This window comes from Nannobrachium achirus (assembly GCF_963921795.1).
Source record: "Nannobrachium achirus genome assembly, chromosome: 1".
In the NCBI taxonomy this organism is placed as follows: domain Eukaryota; kingdom Metazoa; phylum Chordata; class Actinopteri; order Myctophiformes; family Myctophidae; genus Nannobrachium; species Nannobrachium achirus.
The window spans coordinates 15,762,819-15,783,345 of NC_137810.1; the positions used below are offsets into that span (position 1 = coordinate 15,762,819).

General features: G+C 42.2%; 1 protein-coding gene across 1 annotated transcript in view; it reads left to right on the forward strand.

Annotated features, from left to right (window-relative positions):
• lpp (LIM domain containing preferred translocation partner in lipoma) overlaps window positions 1-20,527 on the forward strand; it is a 219,893-nt gene that overhangs the window by 163,485 nt on the left and 35,881 nt on the right. The window contains 1 exon segment of the mRNA XM_080727235.1: window positions 4,657-4,762. Coding sequence (XP_080583361.1) covers window positions 4,657-4,762 — 106 coding nt within the window.

Below are 20,527 nucleotides of genomic sequence, written 5' to 3' on the forward strand. Positions count from 1 at the left end.
ACTATTATTTGAGGTAATCGCAATTATTTGCATAATCGTCATAATCGTTGAAAAATGTCCATATATTTTCAAACATTTTCAAAAACAGTGGAAATAGCAGATCTACAAGCTCACAACGCGTCGCATCGTGACGCGTTGTGAGCTTGTAGATCGGCTATTTCCACTATCAATGTTCTTTTTTAAGTATAAAGTTGTCAAATATGTCAGTAATTTCTCATGTGTCGTTATGTGTCATATCTGCCATGTGCAACTTCAAAGCCTACAAGCCAAAGAGAAATGTAATTGTCAACGACAAAAACACAATTAAATCGTTAATCGCAATTATTTGAGTGACAATTAATCGTCATGTAAAATGTCATATTCGTGACAGCCTTAGTGGTGTTGTGCGGCTTTAGCCAACTGATGTGGCAGTCGGGCACAGATTCTTTGTCTGTCATAATGTTAAAACTGAGATATAACTCTTAGATGCCACTCCCTTTTGTTTTGATGGTGGTTAGGCTGATCACTGTTGATAATTTTGCTGTCATGCATCATTTCAAGTCATTGTGGTATAGCTGTTAAGGGTCCACCACGTCCTTTGAGAGCATTATGCAACTGAAATGCAGTTTGCCATTGAAAAGCATGCGGTGACCTTAAACTACTGTATAAGCCTCCGCGTACCAGCCAGGCACGGGGAAATGGGTATACAGCTGGTAACCCAGTCACCACAGAATGTAGCACTAACTTCAATAAATAAAAGAACCACTCCGTGTCCCTGAGGTGTGGGGAGAACAATTTACTGAATCGAGCTGGATGTAACAGAAAAATCACAGGGCTCCGGAAAGTATAGCTGGATAGCTCCATTGTTGCCTGTGAAAACCAGAACAAAAAAAACTGCGGAGCAATTACAAAGCATACAGGGAAGCAATTTCTCCCTCTTATTCATGTGAGAAATTATTCTGTGCTGTCACAAAAGACTCTCTAACAAGGTGCTTTAATGTCTCTGGCAGCGCGTTGCTGCGGGGTGTCAGAGAGTGGATAAGGTATAAATGAAGCTTAAAGTCAAAAGCCTGTTTCTGGTAATAGCGGCGGTTTCATTCACTCTCCACAGTGTGCTGTTGATGTGGAGCTGAGATTAACAGTGCTAAGTGGTCTGCACTGTCTCAACCCAGTGGATGGGTGTGCTTCTTTAAAGGTCTCAACCCAGTGGATGGGCGTGCTTCTTTAACTCATATGCTGCCATTTAACAATACCTTCGTACTCTTTAACTGCCATTCGTCTCCATAGACTTCCATGTAATTCATAGTGCACGGATCATGCACACCCATGCCTAGATAATGCACCACGTGTGTCCACATTGCTCACAGCTTTCAAACAAAAAAATCCGAATGGAAATCCGTTCAGGCATTCATGAGATAGCAGCCATTATGTTTTACACTGTTGTGAGCTTGGAGGTCTGCTACCTGAGTTGTATGGGGGTTGTATGGGGGTTAAACAAGCAATTTCGCGATCGCTATCATGCCTACTAACGTTTTTGGGGTCCCAAAACATTTTTTGAAAAAAAAAATTTTTGATTTTTTTTTTTTTTTTTTTTTTCAAAATGGCGGAAATTCTCGGGTTCCTCGGGCGTGGCAGGGAGGGACATCGCGAAATTCTCGGGTTCCTCGGGTTTGGCAGGGTATGAGTTAAGAAAGGTGAAAAACTAAAAAAACTAAACACCAAACCCCTGACAACAAAGTGACTTGTAATTGTTTGGAGTGTCTCTTTAAACTCACTGCTCTTCGATCGTGTATTAATAAGAAACTGGATAGGAACAGCGTGGCTTTATGTTGATCTGGGACTTCACGTGGCCAGCCAGTGCTATTTCTTTGACATAATTATTGACTTCAAATTTGAGCGAGATTTCAGCCCAATCGGAGCCCCATTCATTTCCATTATAAAGAAATAAAATGCTTGCTTAATCAGTCTACCGGGATCAAACACAATTTGAAGCTGATCGGTCAAGTAGTTTGCGAGATTAGCCCCGGAAACACAAGACAGGCAGACAGACAGCATTTCTAAGCATTTCTAGAAGGTGTGCCTCCCACCGTCATGGTGTAAAACCTGGTGTAAATGAACACCCAGGACTTTGCAGTGTGATTGCGAGGCCACGGTGGTGCCAGGGATTCCCGGGACCAGCTGCTCTCTAGAGAAGGCTCCAGCATGGCAGAGAGATTTGCACATAGCTGGTGTCAATCCCTCAGACTTAATGAGGCCTACTGTTTGGCCTTCCATTATCAGCGGGCTGCGCTCTGAGCCAGACCAAGTACACCACAGCTATGCATCATAAAGTTCTGAGGAGCGGCTTGATATACTGACTGTACTGTGGATGGTAAACACAACTCGGCCGGTCGAGTAGACCTTTAGCTCCGGGTTCTGGGAGGGGCTCGGGCTAAATTAAAGCATACATTATCAGCCTTTATGCGGTGTTGAGATACAGTGCAGTAACATGTCACATCGTGTGTACATATCAAGTGTTGCATACTGGGGACGATGATTGCTTTGTGTTGCTGGAGCAGTGTTACTTGTGATCGAAGAAAGAAACTCAATTTTTCTCCTCCCACAAGCTACACACAGACACACGCACACCAAATGTGATGATAAATCCATTCAAAACTAGCAATCAATAATGAGAGAGTGCGTGCTTGGCAACATTTGTAATTACCCCCTATTCACTTCAAATAATAACTATATTTCTGCTATCGCACGCAGCAATGCAGTCAATCTGCTATTGACGAATCGAATTCCTTCGTGTGACGCGGAAAGCCGAGGATAGATTAACACAAAAACCAGACCAGACGCTAATGTTCGGCAAGGCTCCCAGACGTCACAATTAGGAGCCCCTCAAAGGTTAGCTCAGTTCCGCAGACTGTATTACAATATTGAAAATCAAATGCTGCTGTAGGGGCTCAGCCAGCCACCAGATCTGGGTAAGGTCGTGTGAGTGTCAGACGTGCCAGGAAAAGGCTCATCCGTGCGGCGCGGTAAAGAGTCGAGTTCAGGCCTCCGGGGCGTCTGCAAAGGACACACACACCTGCGAAGGGGATTTGAGCCGTGAGCGAAGGCCGGGGAGGAGGGGAGCTCGGTGCTCCGCGCCTCCGCGGATGATTGGCAGAGAATGTCAGATAGAAGACATCAGACAGCCAACTGACACCCAGCATGCAAATGACAGAGGCATGCGTGATTAAACCATTTAGAACGGGTTACACTATATTGTGTATCATTATTTTATGCTTTAACTATTGAAAAATAGCAGATATACAAGCTCGCAGCGCGGCACCGAGTGCCGCGCTGCGAGCTTGTAGATCTGCTATTTTTTTTAAATCGTGAAAATTCGAATTTTGACCCGATTCTATAAGTGTCTTTTGAATCCTTCTAAGATTTTTTTAAAAACCTATGTTTCTATGTCAGCAACCTGGCCAGCCATCGTCAAAGAAAAGCTCCTTTTCACTTAAATGGGGCTCAGTTAGTCTGTTCTTGAGAGACTATTATGTCAGTGGTGCTCAAACCTTTTCATTTGAAGGCCCCCCAAAATGATATGTATTTGGCCACGGACCCCCATCTCAAAATATTTAGTTCCAGGGACCCCCCAGAAGCAAAATTTGAGTTACAAACGTTCGCTTTTGCACACATTTTCACGACTTTTTCCAAAAATAGCAGATCTACAAGCTTGCGTGCCGCGCTGTGAGCTTGTATATCTGCTATTTTTCACTGGTTAATGCATTCAATAATTCGAGGCCTAAATGGGTTAACGGAGGGCAATCTCACAGGGAAATTACATCTTCAGAGAGTTATGTCATCCTCCCTAACGTGTCAAAGTTCCTGCTTCAATGTGATAATGTTCTTCATCCTAAATGACGAAAGTCTGTAGGTTGAATTTAGGCCATTCTTCTAACCAAATTAACCCTAGTGTCCCTTTTCTGAGCCTGTCATAATAGTTGAGCATTCTTTGACAATAGCAAATATACAAGCTCACAACGAAGTTGAACTGCATTCTGTTATAGCTTATAGATTTAGTTTTTTGTGTGATTTCTTTGACGTTTAAAAGAAAAACATATGGTACATGCTTCTCACAGAAACGTCAAGCATAAACACAAACTCAGTGACTTATTTTCTTTGTGTTCCTTGGTTTTGGTAAAACAAAACAGAGAACAGGCATTGTGTGTGTGTGTGTGTGTGTGTGTGTGTGTGTGTGTGTGTGTGTGTGTGTGTGTGTGTGTGTGTGTGTGTGTGTGTGTGTGTGTGTGTGTGTGTGTGTGTGTGTGTGTGTGTGTGTGTGTGTGTGTGTGTGTGTGTAATACAACTAAAAACAGTTTACAGCATAAATACAAATAATGTAAACAAGTGTTCTGTTATTTTTGGCAAAGATGTTGGTGTAGAGGGAATAGTGAGGCAGCCAAGTACAGACCCCTGGGGAACCAACACAGTATATACTAGTGGTTAAAGAGCAAGTCCTCTCCCTGCCCAGCTGCTTTTCTAAGAATGTATATACTGAACACGTTTTATTGTGAATTACTCTATCTTGTGGTGCAGTGGGTGCACACAGCTATTGATAACTGCGCATGTCTAAAGACCCTCTCATATCACTCTATTCATTCTTTATGAATGACAACTACTTGCACTCTTTGTGGTTCCCAGGGAGGAGCTCCCGGTAACTCCAGTGCACGTCCAGAAGAAGAACTGGAACGCTTGACCAAGAAGATGCTGTTTGACATGGACAACCCTCCAGCCGAAGAATACTTTGGTAGGAAACGTACACTGTTCACCCCACTCACTCACTCACTCACTCACTCACTCACTCACTCACTCACTCACTCACTAGCTCACTCACTCACTCACTCACTCACTCACTCACTCACTCACTCACTCACTCAATGCCTGGCTGATGCTGATACTACTATACACCTTATAGCAGTACTTCTCTAACCTTTTCAGGCCTTCCTGGAATGTATGAGCTGAGGCATAAAATATAGTTTGACTTGGTTCCACAGATTATTGTTGTGAAAATGGCAGATCTACAAGCTCACAATGGCTATTTGTCAAAACCAAAATCCTCTTATTTGACGATTTGGCCAATGTTTGACCAGTTATTATTGTTTGTTTTTTATTTTTTATATTATTTATATAATAATGTTGCTTTTTTTTCATCATATAATTATATGGAAATTACTTGTGGAGTGGATGAAGTTGCTAGTTGTGCTGTACTGACTGTATTTGATACAATATTGGCCTATACATACTGTACATATATATACCTTGTAAATGTCTAGTATTCAAAACCGGCTAATTTGCAATGCTGAGGGAGTTCGCCAGGTTGGCTTTCTTCCACTCGTGTTATGACATCACAGCTTTAGGGAAATGTGGAGGTGGGTGGATTCAGAAAACAGTGATTTACAAAATGTATATAACTTACTTATTGTTTATGAGATTGCCAAATTATAACATGCTGTAGGTTCTGTTTACATTATTTGAATTTACAGCATTTAAAAGGATATGTTGCCCTGGCATTTTCGGTTATGTCCTGGGGAAGTTAAAAACCTAAACTTTATTGTTTTTGAGCAAGGACAAATAGGGGTTTGTATCCAAAAAGACGTCTTTTAAGCCACATTTAGTGCACTGTACTGGAATAAGACTCCTTTTGATGTTAGAACCAGGGCCTGGTGTCGGCAGACAATGTAAAAAACATATTCTTGAGTTCAGTTCAGTTCCTCAAAGCTTCTACTTCATTAACATGCAAATCACCCAGACTGTTTAGTAGACTTTTAGATCAACTTACCGGGTGTGACATTGACTTTACTTCTTTCTACACTTGGGTTTTATAGGCTCTTGAAAGACAGGAGACACTGAGCAAGAATTATGTTTCAAATCCCTCCGTAAAGCCAATAGGACAAGCATGGACAAACACATGGTGTATTATTTAAAATAATCTATTATAAACATCAAACAATAGTCAAAACTTGACTGTTTAACCAATTAAACCCTATATACAGTACTTCTTTGACCGGTGTCCTCAAGGGAGATGTACTGTTCCTTGTTGTCCCCCTCTATACCAAATCTGCTATCATGACATGCCCAGAATTAGCCTCGCAAGAGCCAGACTCTCCCAGGGGAGAGTCTGGGAGTTCTCCATAGACAACGCATTACGCGATGACGTAGTTACTCACTTTGACTGACAGGTCCCGTCAGTAGTCATCAGCGCATCAAAACATCGTCGGGAGAACATCAAATACGTCTTTTCCAGACAGAAATTCCAAAGGTGCAAACTGTTGTTTTTAAGTTATGAGATGCAGTTGATTTCAGATAAAACTTCGCTTAATGCAGCTTTTATTTGCGATTTGTGAACTCGCGTCGGACATGGGGTCCGCCATGTTTGTTTACAAAATGTGAGAGCTGTAGCAGCCGCTCGACCAATCAGGAGCGGTGTGAGGCGGGTTCGCTCGAAATGCAGCCTTTTGATTGGAAATTGAGAACCAAAGTCTAATAAAGAGACTCGATGGGAGGGACACCAGACCGAGAAAGGAAGCACATTGGTGATGACGTAGCTCGGGATGGCTTACGAGGCTAGCCCAGAATAAGGACGCTAGTGTTAAAGGAGTAGTTCACCCCCAAAATGACTTTTTTTCTATTGATTAGTCATGCCATGGAGAGTAGAGTTCAATAATATTTTTTGATTTTTGTCACATTCCTAAGACAAAAATTCGATTCGAGTAAATTTACCCCCATTGATTCTGGATGGTGACCCGTTTCGAAACGGGTCACCATCCAGAACGAATGGGGGTACATTTATTGTTATCACATTTTTGTCTTTAGGAATCCAACAAAAACCTAAAAATATTATTGAACTCTACTCTCCATGGCATGACTAATCAATAGAAAAAAGGTCATTTTGGGGGTGAACTACTCCTTTAATGTGGTTCATTATTTCATTCATTCCTGTTTAAATATGGACTATTACAACTCATTTTCTTTCCCAGCAGTCAAGTCATCACACACAGTGCTTCAGCAGTACATTCATCTAACAATTATTAACTGCCAAGCTCCTTTTTCATACCATAGCTAGAAAAGGAAAACACCTCCGTTTCTGTTCATGGAGAAATATGCAGAGTGTGGATGTGTGTGTTGCATTCTGTCTGTGCATCTGCTCCACCGGACAATAGACAATCAATTTGATTTTACCCCACATTTAACAGTCCGATGCACGCACGCACGCACGCACGCACGCACGCACGCACGCACGCACGCACGCACGCACGCACGCACACACACACACACACACACACACACACACAGCATCTACAGTTAATGAACTTCAATTGAAACAAGCCATAGGCTTTCTTGAGGGGTTTATCCTTTTAGTTGACCTTGTACCAGTGAACTGTACTGTCATGAAACTGTACCTTTTCCTATGCAAACTTCTAATAAAGTCTTCAATCAATCAATTGACAGAACATTAAAAAAGCTACAGCTATCTCATTAATTTGATCTCATTCAATACCTTTTACACTCAAGATCCGATAGAGGGGTGGTTTGCTGTGGCTGGACAATGTAGGTCACAGAAAGACAAGATTTCAAGTATAGATTGTCAAACTCTCACACGTTGTGTGCGTTGTATATGCACACACAGTCACACACACACACACACACACACACACACACACACACACACACACACACACACACACACACACACACACACACACACACACACACACAACAGGGCTGATTACAACACCCTGCCATGCATTGCTGTGGACCGGCTGATGAGTCCTGAATAAGCATTTCAGGACGTCTAGTAATCTTAACCTTTTCCCCAGATGATTTTCATGGTTAGTCATTGTCGACCACGACGACCAGATGGGGCAAATTTTTAAGCGGCAGAACTTTTCATCTCAATTATGCTGATATAGTTTTGGGTGGCGTTCCAAGACTATCAGCATAATCCAGGGGTAAGGTACAGTTTGACCATTACGTTGGGATAAAAATGATGGATGAAGGCCTCCGACGGACAAGTATCACAACTTTAACCTGCTAAAGGACTAATAAAATATTTCATAATTTATGTATTGATATTAAAGGCTTTAACCCATTTAGGCCTGAACACATTATGACGCAATATTTTATGCTTTAAATATAAAGAAAATAGCAGATATACAAGCTCACAGCGCGGCACCGAGTGCCGCGCTGCGAGCTTGTAGATCTGCTATTTTAGAAAAATTTTGAAAATTGGAATTTTGACCCGATTCTATAAGTGTCTTTTGAATCCTTCTAAGGTTTTTGGAAAAAAAAACTATGTTTCTATGTCGGCAATCTGGCCAGCCATCGTCAAAGAAAAGGTCCTTTTCACTTGAACTGGAGCTCAGTTAGTCTGTTCTTGAGAGACTACTATGTCAGTGGTGCTCAAACCTTTTCATGTGAAGGACCCCCAAAATGATATTTATTTGGCCACGGACCCCCATTTCAAAATATTTAGTTCCAGGGACCACCCAGAAGCAAAGTTTGAGTTACAAACGTTCGCTTTGAAAATACATATATTCAAAGATTTGCACACATTTTCACGACTTTTTCAAAAATAGCAGATCTACAAGCTCGCAGCGCGGTGAGCTTGTATATCTGCTATTTTTCACTGGTTAAAGCATTCAATAATTCTAGGCCTAAATGGGTTAATACCCCCATAACGATAGGAGGGGGGGTGACCATATTTTGTGAAGCAGGTGCCCTGACATATCATTGGAACTTTGGATGTCCTGTTTTAAATTATTTCCATCTTCTGGCATATCATTATAGGAGGGAAATGATAATTGAAAGGATAAATTATAGGCAAATGTTCTATTTGACAAAGTAGGATACATTTTTTGTTTTTGTAGCACCAAAGTCGGCGGTCTGGAAGAGCGTTTATCAGTTTGTATTTATGTACCCTGCAACTGAATACTGTATTTATATTATCATCAAATTGTTGTGTATGCCCATCGACCTGCGCCAAATGTATTGTTCATGCTTCCAGTAGCCTTAGGAAGTCATTGCCCAAATATTTTTGTTTGTTTTGTTTTGTGTGAATGTTTTGTGAATTCATAAACTCTGATCCGTCATCCTGTCGTCCCTCCATATTTGAGCAATACTGACAGAGAAAGTCACAACATTATTAAACCCTCTCTTGTTCATACCCTGCAGTTTAAACACTGTAGCCCTGTATTCCCAAAGAATGGCATCCATCCCTCAACACGGCAACATCTGGAGTGTTAATTTTAAATGAATACCCCAGATTTTACTGTCTAATGCTCTCGTCTTTCTATCTACCCCAATTGTCTTTGCCCCTGCAATAGACCCTGTGGCGGTGCCCATCGTACACCCCACTCTGTATACATGCAGTGGGACATCTTAAACTGGCTTTGCATTAGGACATATACGGTATAACCCCACCAGACCACGATAGCATGTGTAGGTGTATTATAGCGGCGCAGACATGTATTTAACCGGTATTAACCCATTTAGGCCTAGAATTATTGAATGCTTCAACCAGTGAAAAATAGCAGATATACAAGCTCACAGCGCGGCACCAAGTGCCGCGCTGCGAGCTTGTAGATCTGCTATTTTTGAAAAAGTCGTGAAAATGTGTGCAAATCTTTGAATATATGTATTTTCAAAGCAAACGTTTGTAACTCAAATTTTGCTTCTGGGTGGTCCCTGGAACTACATATTTTGAGATGCAGGTCCGTGGCCAAATACATGTCATTTTGGGGGTCCTTCACATGAAAAGGTTTGAGAACCACTGACATTGTAGTCTCTCAAGAACAGACTAATTGAGCTCCAGTTAGGTGAAAAGGACCTTTGCTTTGACGATGGCTGGCCAGATTGCAGACATAGAAACATAGGTTTTTCAAAAAACCTTAGAAGGATTCAAAAGACACTTATAGAATCGGGTCAAAATTCTAATTTTCACAATTTTTCTAAAATAGCAGATCTACAAGCTTGCCGCGCTGTGAGCTTGTATATCTGCTATTTTTCAATAGTTAAAGCATAAAATAATGATACACAAAATGTGTACCCGTTATGAATGGGTTAAGGGATTTTCGGCTCGACATTGCCGTGCGCTGATGCAAAGAACTTAATTGGTTGGCATTAGGCTCAGGTCAAACGGATCCGCTGGCTTAGACATAATGCAGTCATAATGTTTCAGAGTCGGAGCCCTCAAAGCCTCACTGGCCCTGTTTTGATTTGATTAGATTTTTCTTTTTTACGTGTTGCCTACTACACAATAGGGATGGGATGATAAGCAATATTATCGTTTATTATTATAAAAAAAACACTCAAGATAATCGTATCGTGGAGATTTAATTTATTGTGATATCGTCCTCCGTTGTGCACTGGGATCAATTCACCTTTTATTTGCCGAGAGCTGCATATCTGGTACCACTTAAACCCTCTAGAATTGGTAAAAGGTACTTATAATATACGTACTCGATAGTCTTTTTTCACTCTCTATCAAATGTCTTTGCCAAAAGACAAATTAGGCAAATGTTCCACCCCAGGATAATAGATTTTGATTATCGCGATAATATTGTAAATCGCGATTTCTTTTGTCACAATAATGGTGATATGAAATGTTCATATCGTCCCATCCCTGCTACACAAGGCTCCACACGCCCTGTGTGTCCTGCTACAGGATAATTGCATTTGTTTAGCCCTATATACTGTAGGCCTACACCACCTTTAACATTACGACCTGGGCGGGGTTGCACCACTTCACACTAAGTTCAAACGTAGCCTAGTTGTAACGTAAATGGCTTCTAAGTCAAGACCTACGCATTACTAAAATTTCAGCTGTTGCACCACTCTAACGTATCTCTAAGTAACTACTAAATATTTACACCAGCCTTTGGGCAGTACTATGTCCTTACTAAGTAACCTATCTCTATGGGAGTAGAGCAACTACACTACTAACGTGGCAGACAGCATTATATCGGCTATTTAATTAATTCAACAATGAATCGACCAATCTATTTAAAACATACATTAAGCCCTATATACATTTCGGCCATTTGAAAATAGCCGATCTACAAGCTCACCATGTGTCTGCTATTAATAGAGTATTTCTATATTGCAGGATTGATACTTTTTTAATTCATTTGAGTACTTTTTCAACCACTGCATATAGCCGCGGCAGACATACAGCACAACAGCGACTTGAACGGTGCTCTTCTCCCCTACAAATATGTGCTGCCCTGCGTTACGCCACAACAGGGCAAAATTTATGAGGGGCCAATATAATTTGTGATACAAATCGTGTGCAGGGATGCGCTCGCCATGAGCACGCGTATCAATATGACTTTGTGTAGGCTACATGCCAGTGGAGGGACGGAGCTCTGTCTGTTGACAAAAGACGATACAAGCTTTTAGCTTTACTTCCTTACTAGAAACAGATTCGGGAGCTATGACGTCATGTTATGTGACTATACATTACTTTAGGAACAGTCTACGCATTACTAGTTACGTTATGCCTTAAGTAGTTGTGGTCCAACACCTGTTAGTAACTCACTTAGTTACAAACTAACTAGTAGTCACTAAGCCTCTAGTAAGGACTTTACTCCCTAACTTAGGGCAGAACTTACGTTCTGGTGGTGCAACCTGCCCCTGGAGTGCATTATTACGCTTTATTACTTTATGCTTTAACTATTACAAAATAGCAGATATACAAGCTCACAGTAGGTCTGCTATTTTTGAAAAAACATGCTTTTTTTATATATATATCCTTTTCAAGCAATCATTTGAAACTCAAATATTTTGAGCACCATTGATATAGAAACATATGTTTTTCAGAAAACCATTACAATTTATAATTTAGGCATTTAGCAGACGCTCTTAATCCAGAGCGATTTACAACAAGCAAGGTAATACATCAATACATCAACATCAACACATCAAATGCATAGAAATATAATCTAAGAAAACGTAGGTAAACTAAGCAGGCAAGCAACTATTCAATAGAAAATATTATAAAACCTAAAAAATGCTATCTAACTTTCATGTATGGTCATTGAGGGTGGGCAAGTGCTAGGGTAAGTGCTAAGGTGGAGTCTGAAGAGGTGAGTCTTCAGACCACGGCGGAAGCTAGGAAGTGAGTCTGTTCTAAGTACGACAGGGAGTTTATACCACAGTTTGGGGGCCAGGAGGGGGCGAATTGTCTAGGACGAGTGGATTTTTGTCCTGTGGTTTGTCCATTAGGATTTAGAAGATTTTTTTTCTTTTTTTGTATTGTTCAGGTCTTAATGGGTTAAGAGGTCAGTGTTAAACAGGGACGAGGGCACAGATAAACGGTGATCCGAGGCAGCCACAGTGTCCAGTGAAGTCGCATTATCCTTAGATGCGCACCGGTGTCACGCTACAAAAATAGCAGATCTGAAAGCTCACAACGTATTGTGTGTGTGTGTGTGTGTGTGTGTGTGTGTGTGTGTGTGTGTGTGTGTGTGTGTGTGTGTGTGTGTGTGTGTGTGTGTGTGTGTGTGTGTGTGTGTGTGTGTGTGTGTGTGTGTGTGTGTGTGTGTGAGAGACATAGAAAGTAAGACGTAGTAAGAAAAAATATAATTGGGGGAAGTGGAAGTATTCATTTACTCAAACTTTGTTCACTGAATGTACACAATATTGTTAGAGATTGCATTAGACAGTAATGTCAAACATCATACAGCTATTATAGGAGCATCCAGTCCAGTGAGAGTTCTGTTATTAATCACTGAATTTGAGGCCATTTCAAGCCTTTTTAGTGGATTTTTTTTGGAGTGGTGGTATACGAGTGGCACGAGGAGGTCAAAAGCCTAAGGCTAGTAATTAACTAGATTAATCAAAGTGAAGCTATACAGGATTGGATCTTTGTCTTCCTATAAAAGAAAGTCGCTACATGTCTTTGATGAGCCACTCATCTGAAACGCCTACTGTAAGTTTCTCATTGGTCCAGAGGGGGTTAATTGAATTAAATTAACATTACACTCTGGCTCTGTGATGTCAAGAGAAGACTTTGCATCAGACTCAAACGCAGCCCTATCGCTTAGAAATTATTCCACGACTTTACTCTTTTAAAAGCAGTTCCATTTTTATGAGGCACCAGAAACTACATTCAGCACTAGACCACGTCTTTGATGAAACTTTCTATGGCGAAACAGGCACACGAAATCAAAGAGCCCCCTTTCGAAAGTCTTCCGTCAGTGTGAAAAGAGAAAAACCCTGAAAATGCTACACTACAAGAGGGGGCGCTTCGCTTGAGAGAAACAAGGTTTTGTAACGGCCAGAAATCCCTCTGTCTGATTGAAGCGGCTTTGAAAAGCAGCTGATTAGTCCTGATTTAGAGTTCCAGATTAGATTTGAGGAATCTGAAAGAGCCTTTTCTCCAAATGTCATCGTCCGTCATATTTAATCCACTTAGGTTGTGCGTAGGTGTACTGTGTTTGTGGAAATCTAATAAGACACAGCTACTCAGCTTCCAGTGCAGATGCCACGGCGCTTATGCTTCAGAGGAACCCTGGATATTTTGTCGTCACCTCATCTGTCGACCAAAAATTGAGGGCATAAAGCTGAATAATTGAAAGGGCAAGATGCTTTGCATTATTTACATTTGGTGATGAGGATATTTATGCATGTATGACGCTCTGCATCGGAGAACCAGTGTTGCCTTGTCTCATTCCTCAATACCGAAATGGCCGGTTGAGAATAGTTCCGTCGCATAATCGCAGATCTAAGGCGTTCTATGTATAGAATCAATAAAATACAAAAATAAAATATTTTTCCAATCAATATTTATACAGCACACTTTCCATAGAGAGAGACTTTTGTACAGGGGTGTCGCACCAAATTCTGGGCCCTGGGTACAAGGATTCACTGCGGGCCCCCATGAATGTTCTTAATATTTTGTGCTTTAACTTTTGAAAAATAGCAGATATACAAGCTCACAGCACGGCACCGAGTGCCGCGCTGCGAGCTTGTAGATCTGCTATTTTTGAAAAATAGTGAAAACTTGTCAGTGGTGCTCAAACTCTTTCACGTGAAGGACCCCCTAAATGATATGTATTTGGCCACGGACCCCCAGCTCAAAATATTTAGTTCCAGGGACCCCTCAGAAGCTAAATTTGAGGTTCGCTTAAAAAAATACATATATAAGATGATAAGATTTGCACGCATTTTCACGACTTTTCAAAAATAGCTGATCTACAAGCTTGCGCTGTGAGCTTGTAGATTTGATATTTTTCAATAGCTAAAGTATAACATAATTAAGGCCCCTCCACCTTGGGCCCTAGTAACTCGGTCCCACTTTCCCCCCCTTGTGACGCCCCTGCTTTTTTGTTCATTGTCATGAGAGTGGCAGAGTTATCACCGGATGATGGAGCGATTGAGGTTGGGAATTAGTCAAGGGTTTGGCGACGAGGCTGTATGTCACTCCTGCTGATGATCTCTAAGCTGTCAGGAGAGCCTCTCCTCAATGTGTTGAGCTACTGTTGTGTCTTTTGTTTTTGAGCGGTGGTAGACCGCTCCATAGCATGGCCGTGTGTGTATCCGTGTATCCGTGTATCCGTGTATGTATGTGTGTATGTAGCCTGAACTACCACTCAGTGACCAGAGAGGGTGCTCTTGAGTCTAGTCTGAGCATCAACTGCAATACTCTCTCTCTCTCTCTCTCTCTCACACACACACACACACACACACACACACACACACACACACACACACACACACACACACACACACACACACACACACACACAGGGGGAGGGGAGGGGAGGGGGCAGTCACATACAGGCTGTGTTTTCTTCACACGCACATGCACGCGCACACACACACACACACACACACACACACACACACACACACACACACACACCCCCCCACAACCACCGCTCAGTTCACACGGGTGTGATTTTTTATGATAAGAGAGGGTGAATGAAAGGGAGGCTTTCCCATTTAGGCCTAGAATTATTGACTGCTTTAACTATTGAAAAATAGCAGATATACAAGCTCACGCTTGTAGATCTGCTATTTTTGAAAAAGTTGTGAAAATGTGCGCAAATCTTTGAATATATGTATTTTCAAAGCAAACGTTTCTAACTCAAATTTTGCTTCTGGGTGGTCCCTGGAACTAAATATTTTGAGATGCGGGTCCGTGGCCAAATACATATCAGTTTGGGGGTCCTTCACATGAAAAAGTTTGAGAACCACTGACATAGTAGTCTCTCAAGAACAGACTAACTGAGCTCCAGTTAAGTGAAAAGGACCTTTTCTTTGACGATGGCCGGCCAGATTGCTGACATAGAAACATGTTTTTTTTTTCTTCAAAAAACCTTAGAAGGATTCAAAAGACACTTATAGAATCGCCTCATAATTTCAGCTGGAAGGTTCCCGTCATTATTTAGGAGACGCCTCACATGTTCATGAGGGATCGTCGAAGAGTTGAGCCTGAGTTATACATTTGGTTGTGCGCGGGTGTCGCGCACCGAAAATCATTTTTGAAACTCAAATATTTGTCGGTGTGTGACATGCGCTGCGTGCGCATGTCACACACCAAGTATGAATCCTCCTTACAAATGGCAGCAGCGACACCGACCGCAGCAGTTAGAGCGGATCAGCTGAGATAACTGGGTCGGGGAAAAAAGTTAGGTGAGCGCGATATGCAGAGATGTCGCTTTTTTTTCCCCCAAAAATAAAATAAATGAAAATAAAGGTTTCAAGCATCATGAGTTAATGTATTAATAGGATTTCGGTTTTAAGACAGCTGCATTGTGCCTTGTCCTAGATACTCTGGTTGACTGCATTTGCATATTACTCACTCGCCCTCAGCAACCTCTCAGGAGTTTGCTTTTAGATGTGCCTCCACATGTCATAACAAGTGGGATGAGCGTGTCAGAGGGAAGACGGACAAAACGGACCCGTCAGGATTTGGCTGTGTTTGTTATGATCTCACATGCGCTTCACACCACAACTGTAAGGCCATAGTTCAATGCTCTGATTATTTTCACAGGCAGAGAGTGGGATGGCACCGTAGCTCTCCCTTAGGCTCTCTCTAAGCTTCATGAAGTACTTGAGGATTTCCCCCAGATCCCAGTAGCTAAACGTAGCTGGATGGTGCTGTCTTGTGCTCTGTGTGTATATGAACTGTCTCAGGCAGCCTTTACTATGACTATGAGAGCATAATGGTACTGGAAGGAGGTCAGCAACCAGCCAGGGGCTCAGGGGCCTTCATCTGAAGTAGTCTAGTGACATGACATCTAAAAATCCTCGGGATTATAAAGACTTTGCCTTCACAGAGGAGGCTACGTCATGGCTGCTTATCATCCGAGCCATTCATGATGAACCATCACTTCTGGGTGATATGAAAATGCAATAGGTGTTGCTGTCGAACGTGTCAGGTTGAAAATGTTTCCAAGCTGATTGCGTGAGCTATGATTTCCCACGATGTCGTCTCACAGCCTCAAATGCGTTCGCGGTTAACTGATTTGACAGGATTAATTCCAAGCTCTGTTGATGCAAATGTGACAAAAATGCAATACCAAAATTCCTCCCAGCAGGTTTTCTGAGTTAAATTCGAATAACTTCACAGGGCGGTGTTTCTAATGTTGTGGCTTCACGAATGAGACCATAGCTGTTTCTGTTCCGCAGTGTCATCAACTTGCTTGTAATTGGTCACATGGGTCAGGGATAATAGTGTTGCGAGAACTGAATTATTATTGGTTACTATATTTGGCAGTGCGGCTCCATTCCCACACCGTGAAGCATTTCTCAACATTGTACACAGCAGCAATCCATAGTGTAAAGATGGACCCTCATGGGTAATTTCTTGCCCATTCAGAGCTAAAATGGACCCTCTGTATATTGCTATGTGTGGCCTCTTTCCCAGTCCCCTCCTCTAATGATGTTGGCCCAGCACCGCTACTGTCCGTGCTCTGCTGCTTTCTAGCTTCTGTGTTGATTGCTAGCGTGCCAGCACAGGGCTCCTCTCCCCGGCGACAGCATGCCCGCTTGTATGGCGCTGGTTCACGTGAGGTGACCCCCCCCCCCCCTCTCCTCCCCCCGCCGGGCTCGGCACTTGCAATCCCTCCCTCGTTGAGACAGCTCCACTGAGCCTTGCAAGATCAGCTGCCATGCGAGCCCAGCTGAGGCTCGGGGGCACGCACGTTGCTAGATTTCATTTGCGACTGAGTGCTTGGCTTGACCTCAGGAATGAACGGAGATCTGCATGGCACGCACGCAAAAAGGAACAGACAAGACGCGTTCGCATATCAAGAGTGCCGTGCCCACGCGGAAATGGGACGCGTCTGTGCGCAATGCGCGTGCATTACGCGTGATCGCATATCGTCGTTGTCGGGTGGAAACCTTGTATCTCCAAGTTTCAAATTTGTATGTTCTTTTGAAAAGCAAAGCCCTGCTTCATCGTACAAGGCCGTCGCACAAAACTAGTGAAAACAGCAGATCTACAAGCACACAAGCACACAAACGCCTCGCGGTGCGAGGCGTTGTGTGATTGTAGATCGGCTGTTTTCACTAGTTTAAATCATTTTTAAAATGAAAAATGCAAAACGAACGGTTTTGGACATACAAGGTTTTCACCCGACAACGACGATATACATGTGGCGCAAACGCCGGCCTGTCAAGTCTGATGTAGTTGCACGCCAGTGTCACGCAATCGAAAATAGCCAATAGAAAAGCTTGTCTATTGGCTATTTATGGCGCAACAAGATGTGAGGTTGCACATCGTGCAGTATAAATCAGGCATTGTTCTGCCCTCTCTTTATGCTGTGCTCCACTCGGCTCTATCCCTGGCACCCCCTCCATGCCGCCTCTGTCAACCTGTTTCTAAAACATGTAACCTACACTCAGCCCCTTCGCTCCACCGCCCCAGGCCCTGACAGGCTGAGCGCTAATGCTTAGTGGCGTAGGCTTGCCTCTCCTCCGTCCCTACAACCATTGCCGGAGCAGTTCTGCAGAAGCACCATTTGCTGACACTGGGAATGAGATTAAGGAAAGGGAAGGGAAGGGGTGAGGCAGACAGGCATTCAGGGATTGAAACGGAGCGATGACAGCTATTTCTCTTGTCATCCCAAGGCGGCTGAAGGCCAGAGCATTGCCAGACGGCATGGAAGGCAATCTCGGGCAACAATGAAGATTAGCCTAGAGGGCTGAAGCGCTGAAAGAGTGCATGAATTATGGCTTCTAGCAATTCAGTAACTGGCAGTTGTGTTCCATAATGAATTTACATAGACTTTATTTTGACCTATTGTCTGCTATTATAGGTGCAAAGAATTGGTCCCAAATGTTTACCTTTTTATTTGGTCCCTTTTCAAAACTTGTCGCAATATACTAATGTTGACAATTTTGTTTTAGTTTATGGGTGAAAATAACACTCAAAAAGGGTTTACAGTAGATGCTTTGCCAGAGTTAAATCTGCATTACAGTTATTTGCTTCCCTCGTTGTGTACTGTAGTTGTTACTACATCAGATATATTCATTCAACCAGAAAACTTTTGTAGAAGTCCCAAAATTGATTTTGTGACTCTTAATTCAGTTTTGGATACAAAAGCTACAATTGTTCCATGTTGCCTTTGGGGTTTGCAAGGGTTGCGCCAGCCAGCAAGATTTTTATTCTTCAGTAACGGTGCAAAAAGTTTGGTCTCCCACATAAAAAGAAAAGAAAGTTCCGTACGATCCTTTTGTTCCCCGCACGATCTTTGATTTCCGACCATGTAAGATCAAATTGAGCTGCAAGTGAGCTCCCACCCTGCCTTATCACGCTGCTACAATATCACGGCGGAGAAAAACAAAGAAGGCGACATGAGGTGAGGGAAATGTGAGGCGTTCTGCCACTCAACATCCCCCATTCCCAAACAGCGGTCTCACTGCCACTACAAATACATTAGAAATCAATTATTTATGGAACAGAGTCAGGGCCCTTTTAATCTTTCCCTTTTATCCAATTAAATTGTCTTAACCATTCGAAGCCTCCCCCAGCACACAGGGAATGTGCTTCTTTTTTGATGAAGAAGAAGAAAAGGATAAAAAATAAATAAAAAATAAAATATATTCTTCTTGGTCTCGCTTTTTGACTTTCGATGGAACGGAGAAGAAACGCTTCCGAGAGCTGAAGAATAAAGGAGAAGAGACTGTGTGTAAAGTGTAAATGAACCTCCCCACACCCGTCACCATTGCATTGGTTATACAGGAACCAATTGAAGTTTTGATATTAAGGCTTGCATGGGGTTTCGTTCCCCATGCAGAGGGACACATGGGAACGCTGGGGCTCTGTTCATGATTCCTTTAAACCCCGCCGAAATAGTTAGAAAGTATTTGGGATCCACTCCACAGGGGTAAATATAGGATGCTGCTTCGATTGCTTCGCTGCATTATGCAAGAAGCCATTTGATGTGGTATATCTCAAAATTTGGGAATGCTCACTTCCGATGGTGTTGTATGAAATTATTGATGTGACGTATTGTCAAACACACACCACTTCTTTCTATTATCATGTATTAATGCCTTTGAAAAGTACAAAAACTAAGTTTCAGGCTCCTGAACATCCATTAATCTTGCAGAGGAGTCTTTTTTTGGGGGGGGGAAAGCTCTCCCACATCATACACTAGCTACGCTGCACTTAGGACGTAAATATGTATTATGTTATGTAGCACTTTGGTGTTCGCTCAAACCATAAATCTTCTTTACTTCTCGTCTCCACTACTCTCACACATGAAATAAATGCTTGGCTGTTGTAATCCTTCATGTTTTGTGTGCCTACAGTAAATGCCTACATTCATCCCTGAATATTTGGAGAATCACACAATCATTATAATTCAACTGTGGCCCTTCCAGCTCACCACTATGTGCATACATTTTTTAATATGTATGGCCTTAATTCACCTATACCTTTCACTGTGTGCACAGATCTAACCACTTGAAGTCTTAAAGGTGATACACCATGAAATTTCACTTTTCCTATTTTAAAACCTTTTTTTGGGGTCCCACTAGCACCTTCTATCCTCACAAAGTCCCATTTCTGACCGTTCAGATTCAGATTTCTTTATTAACCATTGTGTAATACACATAGGAATTTGCTTTGGCATACTACATTTTTGCATTCAAATCAATTTTTTCACATATAACATAAACAAAAACAAAAAACAGACAAACACCAAAACACCGACAGAACGCAACACGTAGTCACCGTGTCTTTCTCTGGTTTTGAGAAGGCGAAGGTTAAAAGTATCCCACGGGTTCTCAAAACAGGCTGTCCAGATTTGCTGCCGATTGTGACGTCATCTGCCGATTGTGACGTCATCACAAAAAAAAAAAAAAATCTAAAAAATGTTTTTTTTTCAAAAAAAAAAAAAAAAGAATTCAAAAGGATTTTTTTTTTGGGGGGGGGGGGGGGGGGGGGGCGCAGTTCAGGCTAAAGGTGGTACTGCAGCTGAAATGCTCTGAGAGCCATTCAAAAATGAGAGAGGCTCTCTATTCAGGAGTGGTAATTTAGCCTCAAACCTTTTGAAAA